The following is a 19,419-nucleotide window of genomic DNA, read 5'->3' as shown; positions in this document are numbered from 1 at the left end:
ATTTGGCTCTCTGCTTGTCTGTTACTGGTGTATAAGAATGCTTGTGATTTTTGCACATTAATTTTGTATCCTGAGACTTTGCTGAAGTTGACACATGCACACTATGTTTGTTGCGGCACTATTCACAATAGCAAAGACTTGGAATCAACCCAAATGTCCATCAGTGACAGACTGGATTAAGAAAATGTGGCACATATACACCATGGAATACTATGCAGCCATAAAAAAGGATGAGTTTGCACCCTTTGTAGGGACATGGATGCAGCTGGAAACCATCATTTTTAGCAAACTATCACAAGAAGAGAAAACCAAACACCGCATGTTCTCACTCATAGGTGGGAACTGAACAATGAGCTCACTTGGACTCGGGAAGGGGAACATCACACACTGGGGCCTATCATGGGGAGGGGGTAGGGGGGAAGGATTGCATTGGGGAGTTATACCTGATATAAATGATGAATTGATGGGTGCTGACGAGTTGATGTGTGCAGCACACCAACATGGCACATGTATACATATGTAACAAACCTGCACGTTATGCACATGTACCCTAGAACTTAAAGTATAATAAAAAAAAAGAAAAGAAAAGAAAAGAAAAGACACAACCAAAAAAAAAAAAAAAAGTGAAACCATAGTACATTAGATATATTTACCTGTATTAATAACTTTTTGAATACTGAATGCTTCCTACCATTTTTTCCTGTTTACTTTGAAACACCCAGTTTTCCGAGTTGACATAATTGTGTCACATTGAAGGTTTTTTTTTTTCTTATATTGATAATCTTCTTTAATTGGATCAGGTTGCCTTGAACTAGGTACTTTTATAACATGGTTTTATCAAACTATGTCATTGTTTTTAGCATTATTCAAATGGTATGGGAGAAAGCAAAAGTATCATCTTACTTCTGTACAGTTTTGACATTTTAAAAGAAGCTTAGAGAAGTAGTCACTGACTAATAAAGAATTATAGATGCTCTTTTTGGCCTTTTCCATTTCATACATAAAATAGTTTCAAATTAATTACTTATGTTCTGAAGAAATTTAGTTCTAAGCAATCAAAATTGAGAATGAAGAAACTGACTCAGTTATTACAGTGACCATCTAGGGAGGTTGTCTATGAATGTGCTTCTGACATTATTATTTGATTAAGAAATTTTAGGCAGAAAATAATATCTGAAATTGATTATGAAATGCAATTGAGTAATGTAAGCAACTTGATTTTCAGTGTCTATGTATATGATGAAAAAAATCTGCTGGAAAATTGGTTGCTTTCTCTTTTGATCAATTTAATAGTTCAAAAATAATACATTCTAGTTTTAATTTTTGCTGGTGTGTCAGAAGGTCAAACACTAATTTCCATTCCAACTAACATTAAATTTGAAATTATATCTATATATTTAAATTATTTAAATGTATGTTTATATATATCATCTATTACATACATTCTTAGACCAATTTAGTTACATTCTGTAAAGTGTCAGAGTTAAAGTTCATATGTAGAAAGAATGAAGCAGAATTAGATTAGCTGATGCTTCTCATTCTGCTTGCTTGGCCTTTTTATTTTTATTTTTCACTTTTCCTTCCTCCATTGCTTCCTTACGAGCATATTTATTGTGTGTGTGCCACACACAATTCACTACTCTGGCATTGGCATTAGCTAGTTAGAAAGAGAAGAACTAAAACCTTCCGCTTAAGTTTATTTTTCCCAATCATCCAACATTTTTTAGGCTTTAGAATTGTCTCAAAATGGCGGTAGCTTAAGTATGCCATCTAGGACATATTTAAGTCTTGTAGAATTTTAGCACAAATTTTGTCTCCTTTAGACAGTATCCTTGTATAAAACAAGATTGTTATAGCTATTCTTAGCTATAACAATTCTTAAAAATTTTGCTTATGAATTAAACAGAATAAGTTGGAGAAGTAAAATACGAATCCAAGATTTCAGGCTTTCAGTACCTATTTTTTTCTATTTCTGTACTCTACATTGTAATTAATCATATTAGCAGATATTCTAAATTAGACAAAGTAATACCTCATAAGGTAGGGATAATGCACAAAAAGATTTTAAATAGTTATAGAAGCAGTATAACCTAGATCGGAAGGAGACAATAGGAGCCAAAATAAAATTAGCATCTGCTAAAAGTGTTTTGCACCAGGACAGAACAGTATTAGACTTTCTGAACACTGGGTGATATTTAAGGAGCCTAATTACTTCCTCCTTGTAATTTTGCCAAAGCAAAGATACCAAGGCTAATAAGTAGACATTCACACCTAGTTGTAACTGAACACAATTGAAATGAACTTTTGGTGTTAAATACATTGACAGGTAGTCGTAGTTCAAGAAGAGATGATTTTAAAAATCCAAAGTGAAGAAGTATAAACCAAATCACACAAAATGCACTTCATTATGAACAAAACAACCTACAAGTATAATTTATGTTAATATTTTACAAAATATTCTTGGAGGCTGGCCTTATTTGAGTTGTTTCATGTTTATATTATAAGAGGCAAAAAAAAAATATTTCAATGAAACTATACTACTGAGAAACTTCTGGAGCATTCATTATATCATGATTACACAACTCCTAAGGATATAATTCCTAGATATGCCTTGTGACAATATGTGTATTTTAAGGGTATTACCTATGTGGAATTTATTTCCAGCAGAGATTTTTTTAACCTTTTTTTTCAAGAGGTTTTTGGGAAACAGATGGTGTTTGGTTACATGAATAAGTTCTTTAGCGGTGATTTCTGAGATTTTGGTGCACCCATCACCAAGCAGTGTACATTATACCCAATGTGTAGTCTTTTATCCCTCACCCCCGCTCAGCCCTTTTCCCTGAGCCCTCAAAGTCCATTGTATCATTCTTATGTGTTTGCGTCCTCATAGCTTAGCCCCCAATTATAAGTGAGAGCATACGATGTTTAGTTTTCCATTACTGAGTTACTTCCCTTAGAATAATGGTCTCGAATTCCATCCTGGTTACTGCAAATGCCATTAATTCATTCCTTTTTATAGTGGAGTAGTATCCCATGGTGTGTGTGTGTGTGTGTGTGTGTGTGTGTGTGTGTATACATATACATACATACACATATATATACACATGGTGTGTATGTATATGTGTGTATATATATATATCTCACATTTGCTTTATCCACTCATTGATTGATGGGCATTTGGGCTGATTCCATATTTATACAATTGCAAATTGTGCTGCTGTAAACATGTGTGTGCAAGTATCTTTTTCGTATAATGCCTTTTTTCCCTCTGAGTAGATACCTAGTAGTGGGGTTGCTGGATCACATAGTAATTCTACTTTCAGTTCTTTAAGGGATCTCCACACTATTTTCCATACTGATTGTACTAGTTTGCATTCCCAATAACAGTGTAAAAGTGTTTCCTTTTCATTGCATCCACGCCAACACCTTTTTTTTTTTTTCTGATTATAACCATTCTTGCAAGAGTAAGGTAGTATCTCATTGTGGTTTTGATTTGCATTCCCCTGATAATTAGTGAGTTGAGCATTTTTTTCCTGTGCTTGTTGGCCATTTGTATATCTTTTTTTTTTTTTTTTTTTTTTTTTGAGAATTGTCTATTCATGTCCTTAGCCCACTTTTTTGATGAGATTGTTTTTTTCTTGCTGATTTGTTTGAGTTATTTGGTGATTCTGAATATTAGTCCTTTGTCAGATGTATAGATTGTGATGATCTTTCTCCAACTCTGTGAGTTTTCTATTAACTCTGCTGATTATTTCTTTTTCTGTGCAGAAGCTTTTCATTTTAATTAAGTACCATCTATTTATCCTTGTTTTTGTTGCATTTGCTGTTGGGTTCTTGGTCATGGAGTCTTTGCTGAAACCAGTGTCTAGAAGGGTTTTTCAGATATTATCTTCTAGAAATTTTATGGGTTTAGGTCTTAGATTTAAGTCTTTGATTCATCTTGAGTCGTTTTTTTTTTTTTTTTTTTTTTTTATGGGGTGAGAGATGAGAACCCAGTTTCATTCTTCTAAATGTGACTAGCCAATTATCCCAGCACAATTTGTTGAATGGGGTGACCTTTCCTCACTTTATATTTTTGTTTACTTTTTCAAAGATCATTTGGCTGTAAGCATTTGGCTTTATTTCTGGGTTCTCTATTCTGTTCCATTGGTCTGTGTACCTATTTTTATACCAGTACTATGCTGTTTTGGTGACTATGGCCTTATAGTATAGTTTGAAGTTAAGTAATGTGATGCCTCCAGATTTGTTCTTTTTGCTTTGGCTATACGGGCTCTTTTTTGGTTCTATATGAATCTTAGGATTGTTTTTCCTAACTCTGTAAAGAATGATGGTGGCATTCTCATGGGAATTGCATTGAATTTGCAGATTGCTTTTGGCAGTATGATCATTTTTACCATTTTTACAATATTGATTCTACCCATCCATGAACATGGGAGTGTTTCCATTTGTTTCTGTCATCTATGATTTCTTTCAGCAGTGTTTTGTGGTTTTCCTTGTAGAGGTCTTTCACCTCCTTGGTTAGGTATATTCCTAAGTATTTTATTTTTATTTTTTACAGATATTGTAAAAATGGTTGAGTTCTTGATTTAATTCTCAGCTTGGTCACTATTGGTGTACAGCAGAGCCACTGATTTGAATACGTTAATTTTTTATCCTGAATCTTTGCTGAATTAATTTACCAGTTCTAGGAGATTTCTGGAGGAGTCTTTAGGGTTTTCTAGGTATATGGTCCCTTCTAGGTTTTCTAGTTTATGCATGTAAAGGTGTTCATAGTAGCCTTGAATAATCTTTTGTATTTCTGTGGTATCAGTAGTAATATCTCCCATTTTGTTTCTAATTTAATTAGAAACAAGCAACAGTTTGACTTCCTCCTTACCAATTTGGATGCCCCTGATTTCTTTTTCTTGTCTGATTGCTGTGGCTAGGACTTCCAGAGTCCTGTTGAAGAGAAGTAGTGAAAGTGGGCATCCTTATCTTGTCCCGGTTATCAGGTGGAATGCTTTCAACTTTTCCCCATTCCGTATAATATTGGCTGTGGGTTTGTCATAGATGGCTTTTATTACCTTAAGGTGTGTCATTTCTATGCTGATTTTGCTGAGGGCTTTAATCATAAAGGGATACTGGATTTTGTCAAATGCTTTTTTTGTGTCTATTGAGATGATCATGTAATTAAAAAAAATTTTTTATATGATGTGTCACATTTACTGACTTGCAGATGTTGAATAATCCCTTCATCCCTGGTATGAAAACCCACGTGATCATGGCAGCTTATATATATATATTTTATATATATATATATGCTGTTAGATTTAGTTAGCTAGTATTTTGTTGAGGATTTTTGCATCTATGTTCATTAGGGATATTTGTCTATAGTTTTCTTTCTTTCTTTCTTTCTTTTTTTTTTTTTTTTGGTTATGTCCTTGCCTGGTTTTGGTATTAGGGTTATACTGGCTTCATAAAATGATTTAGGGAGGATCTCCTCTTTCTCTATCTTGTGGAATAATGTCAGTAGGATTGGTACCAATTCTCTTTGAATGTCTGATAGAATTCAGCTGTGAATTTGTCTGGTCCTGGACTTTTTTGTTGTTGACAATTTTTAAATTACCGTTTCTATCTCACTGCTTATTTTTGATCTGTTCAGAGTTTCTATATCTTACTGGTTTAATCTAAGAGGGTTGTATATTTCCAGGAATTTATTCATCCCTTCTAGGTTTTCTAGTTTATGCATGTAAAGGTGTTCATAGTAGCCTTGAATAATCTTTTGTATTTCTGTGGTATCAGTAGTAATATCTCCCATTTTGTTTCTAATTTAATTTATTTGGATCTTCTCTCTTCTTTTCTTGGTTAATCTCACCATTGGTCTATCGATTTTATCTATCTTTTCAAAGAACCAGCTTTTTATTCCATTTACTTTTTGTATTTTGTTTGTTTATTGGTTTCAATTTCATTTTGTTCTGCTCAGATCTTTGTTATTTATTTTCTTCTCTGGCAGAAATGTTGATGCCTAGATTAGTTCTCCAGATTAATGAACTCCTACTTTATAAAAATAAATGCACAGAAAGTTCTCAAAAATTAAGCAAGACTAAATGACTAAATGTATACTGAAATATTTGATCTGTTTGCACCTTTCAGGTAATAGTGAATCTCCTGTTCTAAGAGATGCTGCTTTACTATTTTCCCCTTTATCAAATGTCTGGCTTTTTTTTTTTTTTTTTTTTTAACTGAAACAGTGTTTTCAATGCTCCTAGAGTGATTATCTATTCAGGTTCACTTCATGAATAGTTACAAAACTATGTAACGAAAGAATAAAGTGTTCTAAGGTCTAGGTGGAAGAAGCTATTTTATGTAAATGGAGAAGAGGAAGGATGAGCAAAGTTTCTTCTTGTAGTTGGCTGGCTATCTTTAACCAAAAATTCCAAATAACCAGAATTTTTCTGAGTTACCTTTCCACCATCTTTTCCATATCCTTATTTTATGTACAGCAATTTTATGAGTTTGTTTCAATCGAAAAAATTCTTTGAATGACAAATTTCAGGCATCAGGGAGAGGGTGACACTTTTGAGTTATGATCTATTACGTAGGACACTCCTTTCTTCTGAGAATCTCTCATGGGAGTAACATAAAACTGAAAAGTAGCTTGAGTCATAATTTTACATCTACTAAAGTAAAGGAGCTTTGTTGAATATGGAAAGCATCTTGTCTTTAATTTGTATTGTGTTCAAAGTACATGTCACTTTCTCAATGGCTACATGAGCAAACCAAGTTGAAAATAAAAATGAATTTGAAACAATTCTTCAACTCAAGACAATTTCAGCCTAAATAGGGACAAAATATGATAAGCTTTTAACAGCATATATAATTTCTGGTAAAAACAACCTTTATTCATTGAGATACATTATGCACCATAGTTTCCCAAATATAACTCTCATAAATCAACATGTCCAGTCTTGAACATACCATATGAGACAATGTTATCCTCTACCACTGACATTATAACAGAGTTCCAGTGTATTTTTAATCATACTTCTATGGGTACCTTCTCTGTTCTGTGTTTCAGAAACCTGAGTTTGCTAAACAGCAGCTCTCATAGGCATAGCAAAGAAAAAAAATACTCAAAATATATTGAGGTTTCTAGGTGTAGAATAAGCACAAATTAATGGCTGACCAGATTAAGAGATGGAAAAGAGGAACAAGGGCATTCTTCAGTGAGATAGTTAATACAAAGAGAAAAATAGGTGAATAGGTGAGTAGGCAAGATAATGAATGAAACAGCTGAGAGATAAATGTGTTGAGTGTGAAATGTTGATGAGACGCTGAAATGAGATGGACAAATGCAGTAGTTATATGGATTGTCTGACGGAGCTGGATGATAGAATTTTGTAGTTTGTGTTGTGTAAGTGACAGATGAAGCCAGAGCACTGTCTACTGTTGTCCAAAAAGAGGATGAAAGTAAAAAAAAAAAAAAAAAATTGCTCAGGAATAAAAGATGAGAACAAAAACAGGTGCAGGCAAAATAACAACGAAAAATGCTTACAAAGGAGGCTGCAAAGGTTGGTATAAACTAGGAGAAAATCTAGGAGGAAACATTCATGAAAATTAACATTTATGAGAATCAGTAACAAAGATCTAAAAGCTCCAGAGAGGTGATATAAGGGAAGAACTGCAACATATATAATGAATGCGGTAATTATAAGTCAATTAGTGATCTCAATGAAATAAAATTCTGTGGACTGGAGGAGCTGAAAACAGTTCTTAGCCTGATAAGGAAAGGAAGAATCTGCACTGAAACATTTTAGTAGGCATATTCATAAACAAAAAAGGAGAGATGGGATTTGAAGCAGGATTTTCCTTTGAGGGACTTGATAGAGTCAGCAATCAGAAAAAAAAGGTATTAACAGTAGGCGAAAAGATGGGATCATTGATGATCTGTGAGCCTGAGCAAGACGAAACAAGGCAACCTCTGGACTGCATTACAGGTGAAGAAATGAGCTATGTGGGATGGGAAATGTCATGAGCACCAAGTGCTTTTGCTACCACTGATTGCTTTAAATTCCTAATTTTGAAATTCCTGATTTTGAATTTTGAAATTCACAGTGACACCTAGTACTTTTCATTAACAAACTTTTCCAGCTTAGCACAATTTAGGCTATTGTCTGTAATTGTACAATTCATTTTATTTATTTATTTATTTATTTATTTATTTATTTATTTATTTATTTATTTATTTATTTATAAATGGAGTCCCTCTGTCACTCAGGCTGGAGTGCAGTGGTGCAATGCAGTTCACGGCAACCTCCACCTTCCGGGTTCAAGTGATTCTTGTGTCTCAGCCACCCAAGTAGCTGGGACTACAGGCACAAGACACCATGCTCAGCTAATATTTTGTATTTTGAGTAGAGACGAGGTTTCATCATGTTGACCAGGCTGGTCTTGAACTCCTGATCTCAGGTCATCTGCCCACTTTGGCCTCCCAAAGTGCTGGGATTATAGGCGTGAGCCACCGCTCCTGGTCGCAAAAGTCATTTTGAATTTCTTAAAGTTTAGGCTCCAATATGGGCAAAAAATACTAAGATTATGAAATAAAAGTCATCAAAAGTGTTCATTTTGCTAATTCACCCCTGAAATTTAAATTAAAAGATAATGAATTTTTAAAATATTTTTTCCTCATTACTAAATGATGTATTCCATATTGGTTTCAAGCCTCATGCTAGAAAAGTGAAAACTGGCTTAAAGTGAGAAAACCACATAGGCTGAAATGCCATCTGCTTACATGTAGTGAGTCCCCGTGATTATAAAACTTAGATTTTAAAAAGTCATGCATTAAAGAGCTAAGTAGATGTTCTGGTCAACATCTCCTATCTAAGTTAACTGGGAAATAATAACCAAAGTGTGCTAGTAGTGTACCTACCACTTTAGCCTAAAAGTCCCTAATAGTATTCTTCTAAAAGTTATTTTAAAGCAAATTTTTTTAGTGAAACAATAGTCAAGGGCAAGAATGTTCTACAAACCTAGAGCCCAAAGTTTTTCTGTCACTTTCACATAAAAATTTAAAAGGTGGGAAAAGCATTGTTCAATGTTTTTAAATGTATTTTTTTAAATATACATATTTAAGGACTTAAAATATACAATGTAATAATCAACAAAATTAAAAGGCAACCTATGGTTTGAAAGAAAATATTTGCAAACCATAGATCTGATAAGGAATTAATATAGAAAATGTGTAAGAAATATGCAGAACTCAATAGCAAAAAAATCCAAGTAACCTGATTAAAAAATGGGGAAAAGACCTGAATACGTAAAAATGGCCCAAAGGAGATTTGAAAAATAGTGGAACATTCTTAAATTAGGAATGAGGCATTCTCCAGATTCTGCTTCTAAGTGAGCAAAGGCTCAGAACTAACTCAGAAAGGCTTTCTGATGTCAATGGGAAAGAAGGCTTTAATAACTTTTATACTATAAGAATTTACCACATAGTATTTTGTTCTACTTTGGTTATAAAACTGGCTGCTACTGTTATAACCAAGATATTCTCATTAGTTCTGAAAATGAAAGGCAAATTTAGGTCAAGCAACTTTGAACTTCAAAAGATCATTTTCACACTTTCTACTCATTTGACTCATTTTTTCCTTAATAGAATTGTAGGCTCTTCTACTATGGCCTTGGAGGAGTCTCTGTTTTGCTTAAACATGAGTGACTGCAATTGGTTATTGGTAAAGAATCTAATTATTAGTTTGACAGTTTGATTTTATCAGGAGTTGTAGAGTGGTGCTGGTCTTCAAGGAACACATCCACATCAATCCGGTTTATAACTGATAAATAAGAATGTCAATCTAAGAAGCCAAGTTACAAATCAGAATGGCAATTTAATATTTTCAAAAAAGATACAATTGGCAAGAAGACTGATACTGTTCCTAGAACATGGAGGTAAGGAGGTGGAGCCAGATCATGTTTGAACTACTAGCTCTACTACTAATACCATTTATTGGCAAGTCAGTTAACCTCTCTGTGTGTCAGTACTCCCCTTCCCTAAATGAGGATAATGATTACACTTACCTCATGAAATTGTGGGTGTTGTGTGATTATTAAAACAATTAGTATAGACAAAACATCTAGAATAGTAGATGACAGATGAAACACTTTATGTGTCAGGGATTATCACTGTGTCCATACTTACGAATGAAGAATAGATAAGAAAGTTACTCAGTGAGAGCAATAATAACAAAAAATGTTTTGAAAGAATGTCCTATAGGAGAGATTATTGTGCAGTCATGTTAATGAAACAGAGAAAACTAAATTCAAATCATTTTCTCTCTCTGAAACTTATTTTGCAAATCTACAAAATGAAAATACTACATCTAATTAACATGGTGTTTTGAGTACTAATTTAGAATTACGCATGTAAAGAACTTGGCATAGTACCTAGCACAGAGGAAGTACCTAATAAAGATCAGCTGCCTGTCAAGAGGAAACAAAGAGATGACTTGTTTTTCATCATTATAGGCAATTTCGCATCTGTAAATTGGGGGAAATATTTGTGTCTTAGAGTTTTAGTGACTGAGTGAGATGATATGCCTAAATTAGTTTCCATAGCATGTGGCACATAGTAAGAACTAAATGAAAATCAACTATTGTTCTTCCTCCTCTGTCTCTACCTTCTCTTCTTCTTTTCCCTCTTTCTTTTCCTTTTCTGTCTCCATATCTTTCTCCTTTCCAATCTTCTTGATTAGCTACAATTTAATCCTTTTGAGGAGATTTGAGGGATAACCCTCATTTGTTTACTGAAAACTTGAGAAACACCCTTAATTTCTATATTCTTGTCTGATTGTGTCTCTGGCTGGCTATCCTGTATCTATTCATGCGTATATCCATGCCTGTCTTGCAGATTGATAGTATTTCTGCAGAAGAATTGAATTCTTTGCCACCTTTGTTGATTATTATCAACTTTGACTCAGGGTAACATGTTCTCATCTTGTGCACACACTCTGGAGCTATGTAGTCTATTTTAAAAATATAACAGAGAATAAGTACCTCACAAATTTTCCAAAAACACTCCAGCTTAAGTTACTAGTTACTGAATAAAAGCAGAAATGCATGAAAGGTTTTCTGGTTGCTCATCCTACTTTTTAATTTGCAGTTTAGGTCATTAGAATAAAAGCTTTAAAAAATAACATTTTATAGTTATAGAAGAAATATATATTTAAGATATACAAAATTTGAATAAAATAAAAAGTATTGATTATACCATATTTGTTGATTATTGTCATATATTTATTTCCCAGCATCTTTTAATTTTTTAACCCAGAGTCCAGAATCTATTTATTTTTAATGCATTTTAAAAAATAATTTCAACTTTTATTTAGATTCAGTGGGTACATGTGCAAGTTTATTACCTGGGTATATTGCATGATACTGAGGTTTGAAGTACAATTAATGCAATCACCCAGGTAGTGAGCATAGTACCCAATAATTAGTTTTTCAAGTCTTTACTCCCTTCCTCCCTCCCCTGTCTAATAGGCCTCAGGGTCTACTGTGGCCATCTTTATGTCCATCATTACCCATTCTTTAGCTCCTACTTGTATGTAAGAACATATGGTATTTGGGTTTTTGTTCCTGCATTAAGTTGCTTAGGATAATAGCCTCCAGCTGCATCCACGTTGCTGCAAGAGACATAATTTCATTCATTCCTTTTTATGGCTGTCTGTTATTCCATGGTGTATATGTACCCCATTTTATTTATTCAGTCCACCGTTGGTGGATACCTAGGTTGGTTCCATGTCCTTGCTTTGTGAATAGTGCTTCAATGAACATATGAATGCAAGTGTCTTTTTGGGTAGACCAATTTATTTTCTTTTGACTATGTCCACAGTAATGGGAGGAGTGAGTCAAATGTTAGTTATGTTTTAAGTTCTTTGAGAAATCTCCGAACTGCTACCACAGTGACTGAACTAATTTACATCCCCACCAATAGTTTATAAAGTGTTCCCTTTTCTCCACAGCCTCACCAGCATCTGTTGTTTTCAACTTTTTAATAGTAGCCATTCTGACTGGTGTGAGATAATATCTCATTTTGGTTCGATTTGAATTTCTCTGATGATTTGTGATGTTGAACAAAATGTTCAGGTTGGTTGGCCACTTGTATGTCTTCTTTTGAGAAGTGTCCATTCATGTTTTGATATGGTTTTGGCTTTTGTCCTTCCCAAATCTCATGTTGAAATGCAATTCCCAGTGTTGGAGGTGGGGGCCTGGTGGGAGGTGTTTGGTAATAGAGGCAGATTCCTCATGGTGTGCTGTCCTCAGGATAGTGCGTTATCGCAAGATCTGATCATTTAAAAGTATGTGGCACCTCCCACCTCCCTCTTGCTCCTGTTCTCGCCATGTCATGCACCTGTTCCCACTTCACCTCCCACTGTGAGTAAATATTCCAAGCCCCCACCCAAAAGCCAAATGGATGCCAATGCAATGCTTGTATATCCTGCAGAACCACGAGCCAATTAAACTTTTTTCTTTATAAATTACCCAGTCTGAAGTATTTTTTATAGCAATGCAAGAATGACCTAACACATACCATTTGCCCATTTTTAATGGGGTTGTTTTTTGCTTGCTCAGTTGTTTAAGTTCTTTATAGATCCTGGATAGTAAAACTGTGTCAGATTCATAGTTTGCAAATATCTTCTTCCATCGTGTGGGTTGTCTGTGTACTCTGTTGAGAGTTTGTTGCTATACAGAAACTTTTTAATTAGAGATTCCACTTGTCAATTTTTGTTTTTGTTGTAATTGCTTTTGAGGATTTAAATAATGTCTTTCCCAAGGCTGATATCCAGAATGGTGTTTTCTAGGTTTTTCTTCAAGGATTCTTATTGTGGAGGTCTTATATTTAAATCTTGAATTCATCTTGAGTTAATTTTTCTAGATGATGAAAGACAGGGGTCCAGTTTCATTCTTCTGCCTTTGGCTAGCCAGCTATCACAGCATCATATGTTGAATAGGGAGTCACTGCTTATTTTTGTCAACTTTGTCAAAGATCAGATGGTTGTAGTTGTGCAGCTTTATTTCTGTGTTCTCTATTCTGTTCCATCAGCCTATGCATCTGTTTTTGTGCCAATACCACGCTGTGTTGTTCCTATAGCCTTATAGTGTAGTTTGAAATCAAGTGATATGATGCATCCAGCTTCTTCTTCTTTCTTTCTTTTTTTTTTTTTTTTTTTTTGCTTGGGATTGCTTGTCTAGTCAGGATATTTCTTGGCTTCATATGAATTTTACAATAGTTATTTTTCTAGTTCTGTGAAAAAGGACGTTGATTGCTTGATAGGAATAGCATTGAATGCATAGATTGCTTTGGGCAGTATGGCAATTTTAATGATATTGATTCTTTCAGCTGATGAAGTTGAAATGTTTTTTTCCATTTGTTTGTCTCATCTATGATTACTTTCAGCAATATTTTGTAGTTCTCCCTCTAGAGATCTTTAACTTCCTTGGTTAGATTTATTCCTAGGTGTTTTTATTTATTTATTTATTTATTTATTTATTTATTTATTTATTTATTTATTTATTTGCAGCTATTGTAAGTGGAATTGAGTTCTTGATTTGGTTCTCACCTTGAATGTTATTGGTGTATAGAAATGCTATTGATTTTTATACCATGATTTTGCATCCTAAAAAATTACTGAGTCATGTCTCAGTTCCAGGAGCCTTTTAGTAAAGTATTTTGTGTTTTCTGGGTATAAAATCATATCAACAGCAAAGAGATATAGGTTGACTTGTATTTGTCTAGTTGGATACCTTTTATTTATTTATTTTGCCTGATTGTTGTGGCTAGGACTTTCAGTACTGTGTGGAATAAGAGGGGTGAGAATGGGCATCATTATAACAGTTTTCAAGGGGATTGGTTTCAACTTTTGCCCATTCAAGTATAATGTTGGCTATGGTTTCTCTTAGATGGTTCTTATTATTTTGAGATATGTTCCTTTGATGCATAGTTTCTTGAGGGTTTTTATCATGAAGGGATTTTGTATTTTATCAAAAGCTTTTTCCACATCTGCTGAAATAGTCATATAATTTTTGTTATTAATTCTGTTTATGTGGTGAATCACATTTATTGATTTGTGTATATTAAACCATTCTTACATTACAAGAATTAAGCCTACTTGATCATAGTGAATTAACTTTTTGATGTGCCACTAAATTGAGTTTGCTAATATTTTGCTGAGGATTTCTGCATCTATGTTTATCAGAGATATTGGTATCAGAGATTTTTTTCATCGTATCTTTACTAGGTTTTCCTATCAGGATGATGCTGGCTTTGTTAAATGAGTTAAGGAGGAGTCTCTCCTTCTCCATTTTTTGGAATACTTTCAGTAGGATTGGTACCAGATCTTCTATGTATGTTTGGTAGAATTTGGCTGGGGCTCTTTTGGTTGTTGTTGGTGGTGGGTGTCTTATTACTGATTTAATTTAGGAACTCGATATTGGTCTGTTCAGGGTTCAATTTCTTTCTGATTCATTCTTGGAGGATTGTATGTTTCAGAAATTTATCTTCTCCTCTAGATTTTCTAGTTTGTATGCACAGGTGTGTTCCCAATAGTTTCTGAGGCTCTTTTGTATTTCTGTGGTATTGGTTGCAATGTCACTTTAGTTATAACTTCTGACTGTGCTTATTTGGATCCTTTCTCTTTTTTTCTGTGTTAATCTAGCTAGCAGTCTACCGATCCTATTCATTCTTTCAAAAAAAAAAAAAAAAAAAAAAAAAACTTTAGTCTTCATTGATTCTTCCTGTGAGATTTTAGGTCTCAGATTCATTCAGTTCCATCTAATTTTAATTTTTTGGGTTGGTTTGTTCTTGCTTTTGGGTTGGTTGGTTCTTGTTTTTCTAGCTCCTCTAGGCATGATGTTAAATCATTAATTTGAGATCTTTCTAACTTTTTAAGGTAGGAGTTTACTGCCCTAAACTTTCCTCTTAACAGTACTTTTGCTGCATCCTAGAGATTTTTATATGTTGTGTCTCTTATTTCTATTTATTTCAAAGAATTTTTTGATTACTGCCTTAATTTCATTGTTTACCCAAAAATAAATTTATTAGTCCATTTTCGCATTACTGTGAAGTTACTGAGACTAGCTAATTTATATATAAAAAAGAGGTTTAATTGACTAACATTTCATATATCTAACACTGTCAGTGAGGAGATGAAGTTCCTCAACATTATTGTGTGGCTGTCTAAGCCTTTTTGTAGATCTAGAAGTACTTGTTTTATGAATTCAGATGCTTCAGTGTTGGGTACATACATATTTAGGATAGTTAAGTATTTTTGTTGAATTTAACCCTTTATCATTATGTAATGCCCTTCTTTGTCCTTTTTTACTGTTGTTGGTTTAAAGTCTTTTTTATCTAATATATTATTATATATTATATTTTAATATATTTTAAAATACACGTATTTTATCTAATATAATATGTTATATATTATATTTTAAATATATTTTAACATACATATATTTTATCTAATATAATAGCCACTCTTCTTTTTTTGTAGTTTAATTTGCAAGATAGATATTTCTTCAACCCTTTACTTTGAGCTTATAGATGTCATTATGTGTGAAATGGGTATCTTGAAGACAGCAGATGGATGGATGTTTTTATTTTATCCAACTTGCCACTCTGTGCCTTTTAAGTGGAGTGTTTAGGCTATTCACATTCAAGGATAATATTAATATGCAAGATTTTGATCCTATCATGAAGTTGTTAGCTGGTTGCTTTGTATTTTCTATGGTTTGGTTGCTCTGTAGGTCTGTGGGCTCTGTACTTAAGTGTGTTTTTGTGGTAGCAGGTGTCAGCTATCTTTTCCCCATGTTTAGAATTCCCTTAAGAGTCTCTGATAAGACTAGCCTAATGGTAATGAATTTTTTAAGTGCTTGTTTGTCTGGAAAATATTTTTGTTTCTCTTTCAGTGATAAAGCTTAGCCTGATAGGATATGAAATTTTTGTTGGAATTTCTTTTCTTCAAGAATTCTGAAAATAGGCCCCCAGTCTCTCCCAGCTTATAAATAAGGTTTATGCAGAGAAGTCTGCTTTTAGCCTTTTGGAATTCCCTTTTTGTGTGTTCTGACCTTTTTCTCTAGCTACCTTTGTGATGTTTTACTTTAGCGTTGACCTTGAATAGTCTGGTGATTATATGCCTTGGTAATGTTGCTTTTTGTATAGTATCTCACAAGTGTTCTCTGAATTTCTTGTATCTAGATGTGTACCTCTCGAGCAAAATTTGGAACATTTTCTTGATTTATCACTTCAAGTATTTTTTCTAGGTTGTTATCTTTTTCTCAGTCTCAGGAATGTCACTAATTTTTAGGTTTGGTCACTTTACATAATCCCATATTTCTCAAAGACTTTGTTCTTTTTTAAAAAATTACTTTTTCTTTACTTTTTTCTGACTGGGTCAATTCAAAAGACTGGTCTTCAAGATCTGACATTCTTTCTTCTACTTAGTCCAGTTTATTGGTGAAGCTTCCAGTTGTATTTTGAAATTAAGTTAGTTTTTCAATTCCAGAATCTCTGATTGATATTTTAAAGATGTTTATCTCTTCCTTCATTTTCTGGATTGCTTTAAAATGTTTCTTTGTTTTAATTTTCAACCTCGTCTTGGATCTTATTGAACTTCCTTGCAATCCACACTTCAGATTCTTTATCTGTCCTTTCCAAGTTTCCACTTCGCTGGAGACTATAGCTGGAGAGCTAGTATGGTATGTTGATGGTATTACTACATTTTGAATTTTCATGGTGCTAGAATTCTTACACTGGTTCTTTCTCATCTTGAGGCATTGACACTTCAAAATTTTGTAATTATATTTGTGCAGATATAATTTTTCTTTTCTTTCCCTATAATATTATTGATTTTTTTTTTCTTTCCCTTTCCCTTTCCCACCTATTTTTCCCTAGGGGATGTGACTTTAGAGAATGCTGGGTAAGGTCTTTTGGCTTAACTTGTGTACTCTACACCTTTCTGTCAGCAGGTTTTATATTGGGCCATGCAGTTCCATCTACAAGCCTGTAGATGGTGTATATGGCCAATACTGCTGAGTGTATACCTCATCCTTGTTTACTAGCAGAAGCTCTCTCTTGCCTCAGGCAATGGGCTTATTCTTATAGTGCAAAGTGCTCTGAGCTCCCTCCTCAGCCCCAGAGGTGTTGGGAGCAATATGGGCAGGTCCAAGACTGGCAGGTTTGCCTACAGATTCCCCTAAGGGCAGTCATGAGCACCAGTGCTGAAGGATAATCCAGTGAGTGGGTACCAAGCACCCAGAGGTATACCTAGGCATGGAGCTGGGAAGCCTTCTTGTCCTCAAGTTCTCTACACACAGATCTGGTGTGGTCTAAACTCCTAATCCAGGGGACTGTGTGCTCCAGATGCTGGGAGATCGGCCTAGGCATGAAGCAGAAAGGCTCCTCTGCATACCTGGATCCCTGTAGAGAAAGTGTGGAGTGGCTCAGGCTGTCAATCTGGGCAAACATGTACTTTGAATACCTGGAAATCTGCCTAAGCATGGAGTGAAGAGGGACTGCTGCACCCTGATCTATGCACAGACAGGGTGGGGAAGCTCAACCTGCTGATTCAGGCAAGCTGGTGCTCTGAATGCCTGGAGATTTGCCTGGGTATGGTGCAAAGAGAGTCCTGATGCAGCATGATCTATGCCTAGGAAGGATGGACAGCTGAGGCTGTCCCAGCAGGTTTTATTATTTTATTTTTTATTTTTATTTATTTATTTTTTGACACAAGGTCTCAGTCTTTTGCCCAGGCTGAAGTACAGTGTCACAATCATGGCTCACTGCAGCATTATCCTCTCAGGCTCAGGCAGTCCTCCCACCTCAGCCTCCTGAATAGCTGGGATCACACCTGGATAATTTATTTTTATTTTTTGTAGAGATGGTGCCTCCCTATGTTCCCCAGGCTGACCTCAAATTCCTAAGCTCAAGGGATTTTCCTGTTTCAACTTCCCAAATTGCGGGGATTATAGGCATGAGTCACTGCATCTGGCATTCAGCATGTTTTAAATACACACAATTTTTAATAGAATTTGATTGCAATATTTACAGGTTGTTTTTTTAAATTCCAAAAACATTTATCTGCATCCTTTGAAACTCTATTTTCTTGAGACTGGGTAATGCTACATTATATTGATAGGCATTCTTATTTAGTCTTTCCATTATTTGGGGAATTTAGGTTATTTCCAAATTTTGTTATTATCCATAGTGCTACAATGAAGATCTTTGGATATAAATCACTGTCCACATTTCCTTGTTCTTATAAAAATTTACTAAAAGTGGAATTAAGTTAGAAGGGATTTTTATAAATCTATTATAATTGCATAGGAGAAAGAACACAAAGATTAAATCTTAACCAAAGCTATTTACCATGTTATGATAAAGCTCAAAGCTGTCCTCCGGGAAGTTCCTTCCAAAGGATAAAATGATGCAGGAGGCTGGTTTTCATAAGGAAATTTAATATTCTAAATCATGTGCCCTGTCTGCTTCTTGGCTTCAGTTAGATTCACACCTGTTATCTAAGGTAGAAATGATTTCCTTTGTCTGTAACAGTTAAGAACATTGAATGCTGGAAGTAATAGAACATATTATGTTGCTGCATGTTTTTATGTCCTTTTGAGTAGCAAAGGACAGACAATGAAGAACCATGAGTCTCAAGGAGCATTGTAATAGTAATTCTACGAGTATTCTAATAGTAATTCTAGGTGAAAGAAATAATTACATTTTAAATATTTCTTTAGATTTACCTAAAAATATAATCTGAAGGCTTCTAACCTTTATTATAAATTAAAGGCAGCTATTTTATTTACTTTTTCATGTCTAAAAAGTATTTTAACATTTCTTTTGGCTAAGCTGAAATAACTAAGGTTGCAAAATGAATAAACTATTGTAATGGTAGAAGCATATCAGAATCTACTTGGACTTGAGCTGAGAAATGTTCCGCTATGAAAATAAAATTGCTGCCTTATAAGGTACCTGTCATGTGAATACTGTTTTTACTCACTTTGATCTACCTATTATTTATTCTGCTATATCCATTTTTATCTTTGATGCATATTTAGTGCCCAGATCCATCTTGCAAACAGGACTTGTTGGCCTACCTGGAACAGATTAAGTTCTACTCCCACCAACTGAAAATCTGCAGTCAGGTTAAAGCTGAGATCCAGAACCTGGGAGGAGAGCTCATCATGTCAGCTGTGAGTATTGCCTAGCATGTACATGATCACAGGTGGAAGATGCTTGAAACAGAGTAACTACACCCTTGCTTACATGACCAAATCTTTTAGGTAAAATTAGTTTAGAAAAACTAAATTGGTGATGAGCATTTTTTCATGTGTCTGTTGGCTGTATGAATGTCTTCTTTTGAGAAATGTCTGTTCATATCCTTT

General features: G+C 34.2%; 1 protein-coding gene across 2 annotated transcripts in view; it reads left to right on the top strand.

The window, feature by feature from the left end:
- CTNNA3 (catenin alpha 3) overlaps positions 1 to 19,419 on the top strand; it is a 1,813,915-nt gene that overhangs the window by 1,746,159 nt on the left and 48,337 nt on the right. For both annotated transcript variants that reach the window (XM_023205116.1, XM_023205115.1), the window contains exon 17: positions 19,093 to 19,227. In XM_023205116.1, the coding sequence (XP_023060884.1) occupies positions 19,093 to 19,227 (135 nt within the window). The remainder of the gene's footprint in view (positions 1 to 19,092; positions 19,228 to 19,419) is intronic.

Source organism: Piliocolobus tephrosceles, chromosome 9 (assembly GCF_002776525.5).
Source record: "Piliocolobus tephrosceles isolate RC106 chromosome 9, ASM277652v3, whole genome shotgun sequence".
In the NCBI taxonomy this organism is placed as follows: Eukaryota; Metazoa; Chordata; class Mammalia; order Primates; family Cercopithecidae; genus Piliocolobus; species Piliocolobus tephrosceles.
The sequence above is the reverse complement of the archived record's forward strand: the minus strand, read 5'-3'. Positions and strand labels throughout refer to the sequence as shown.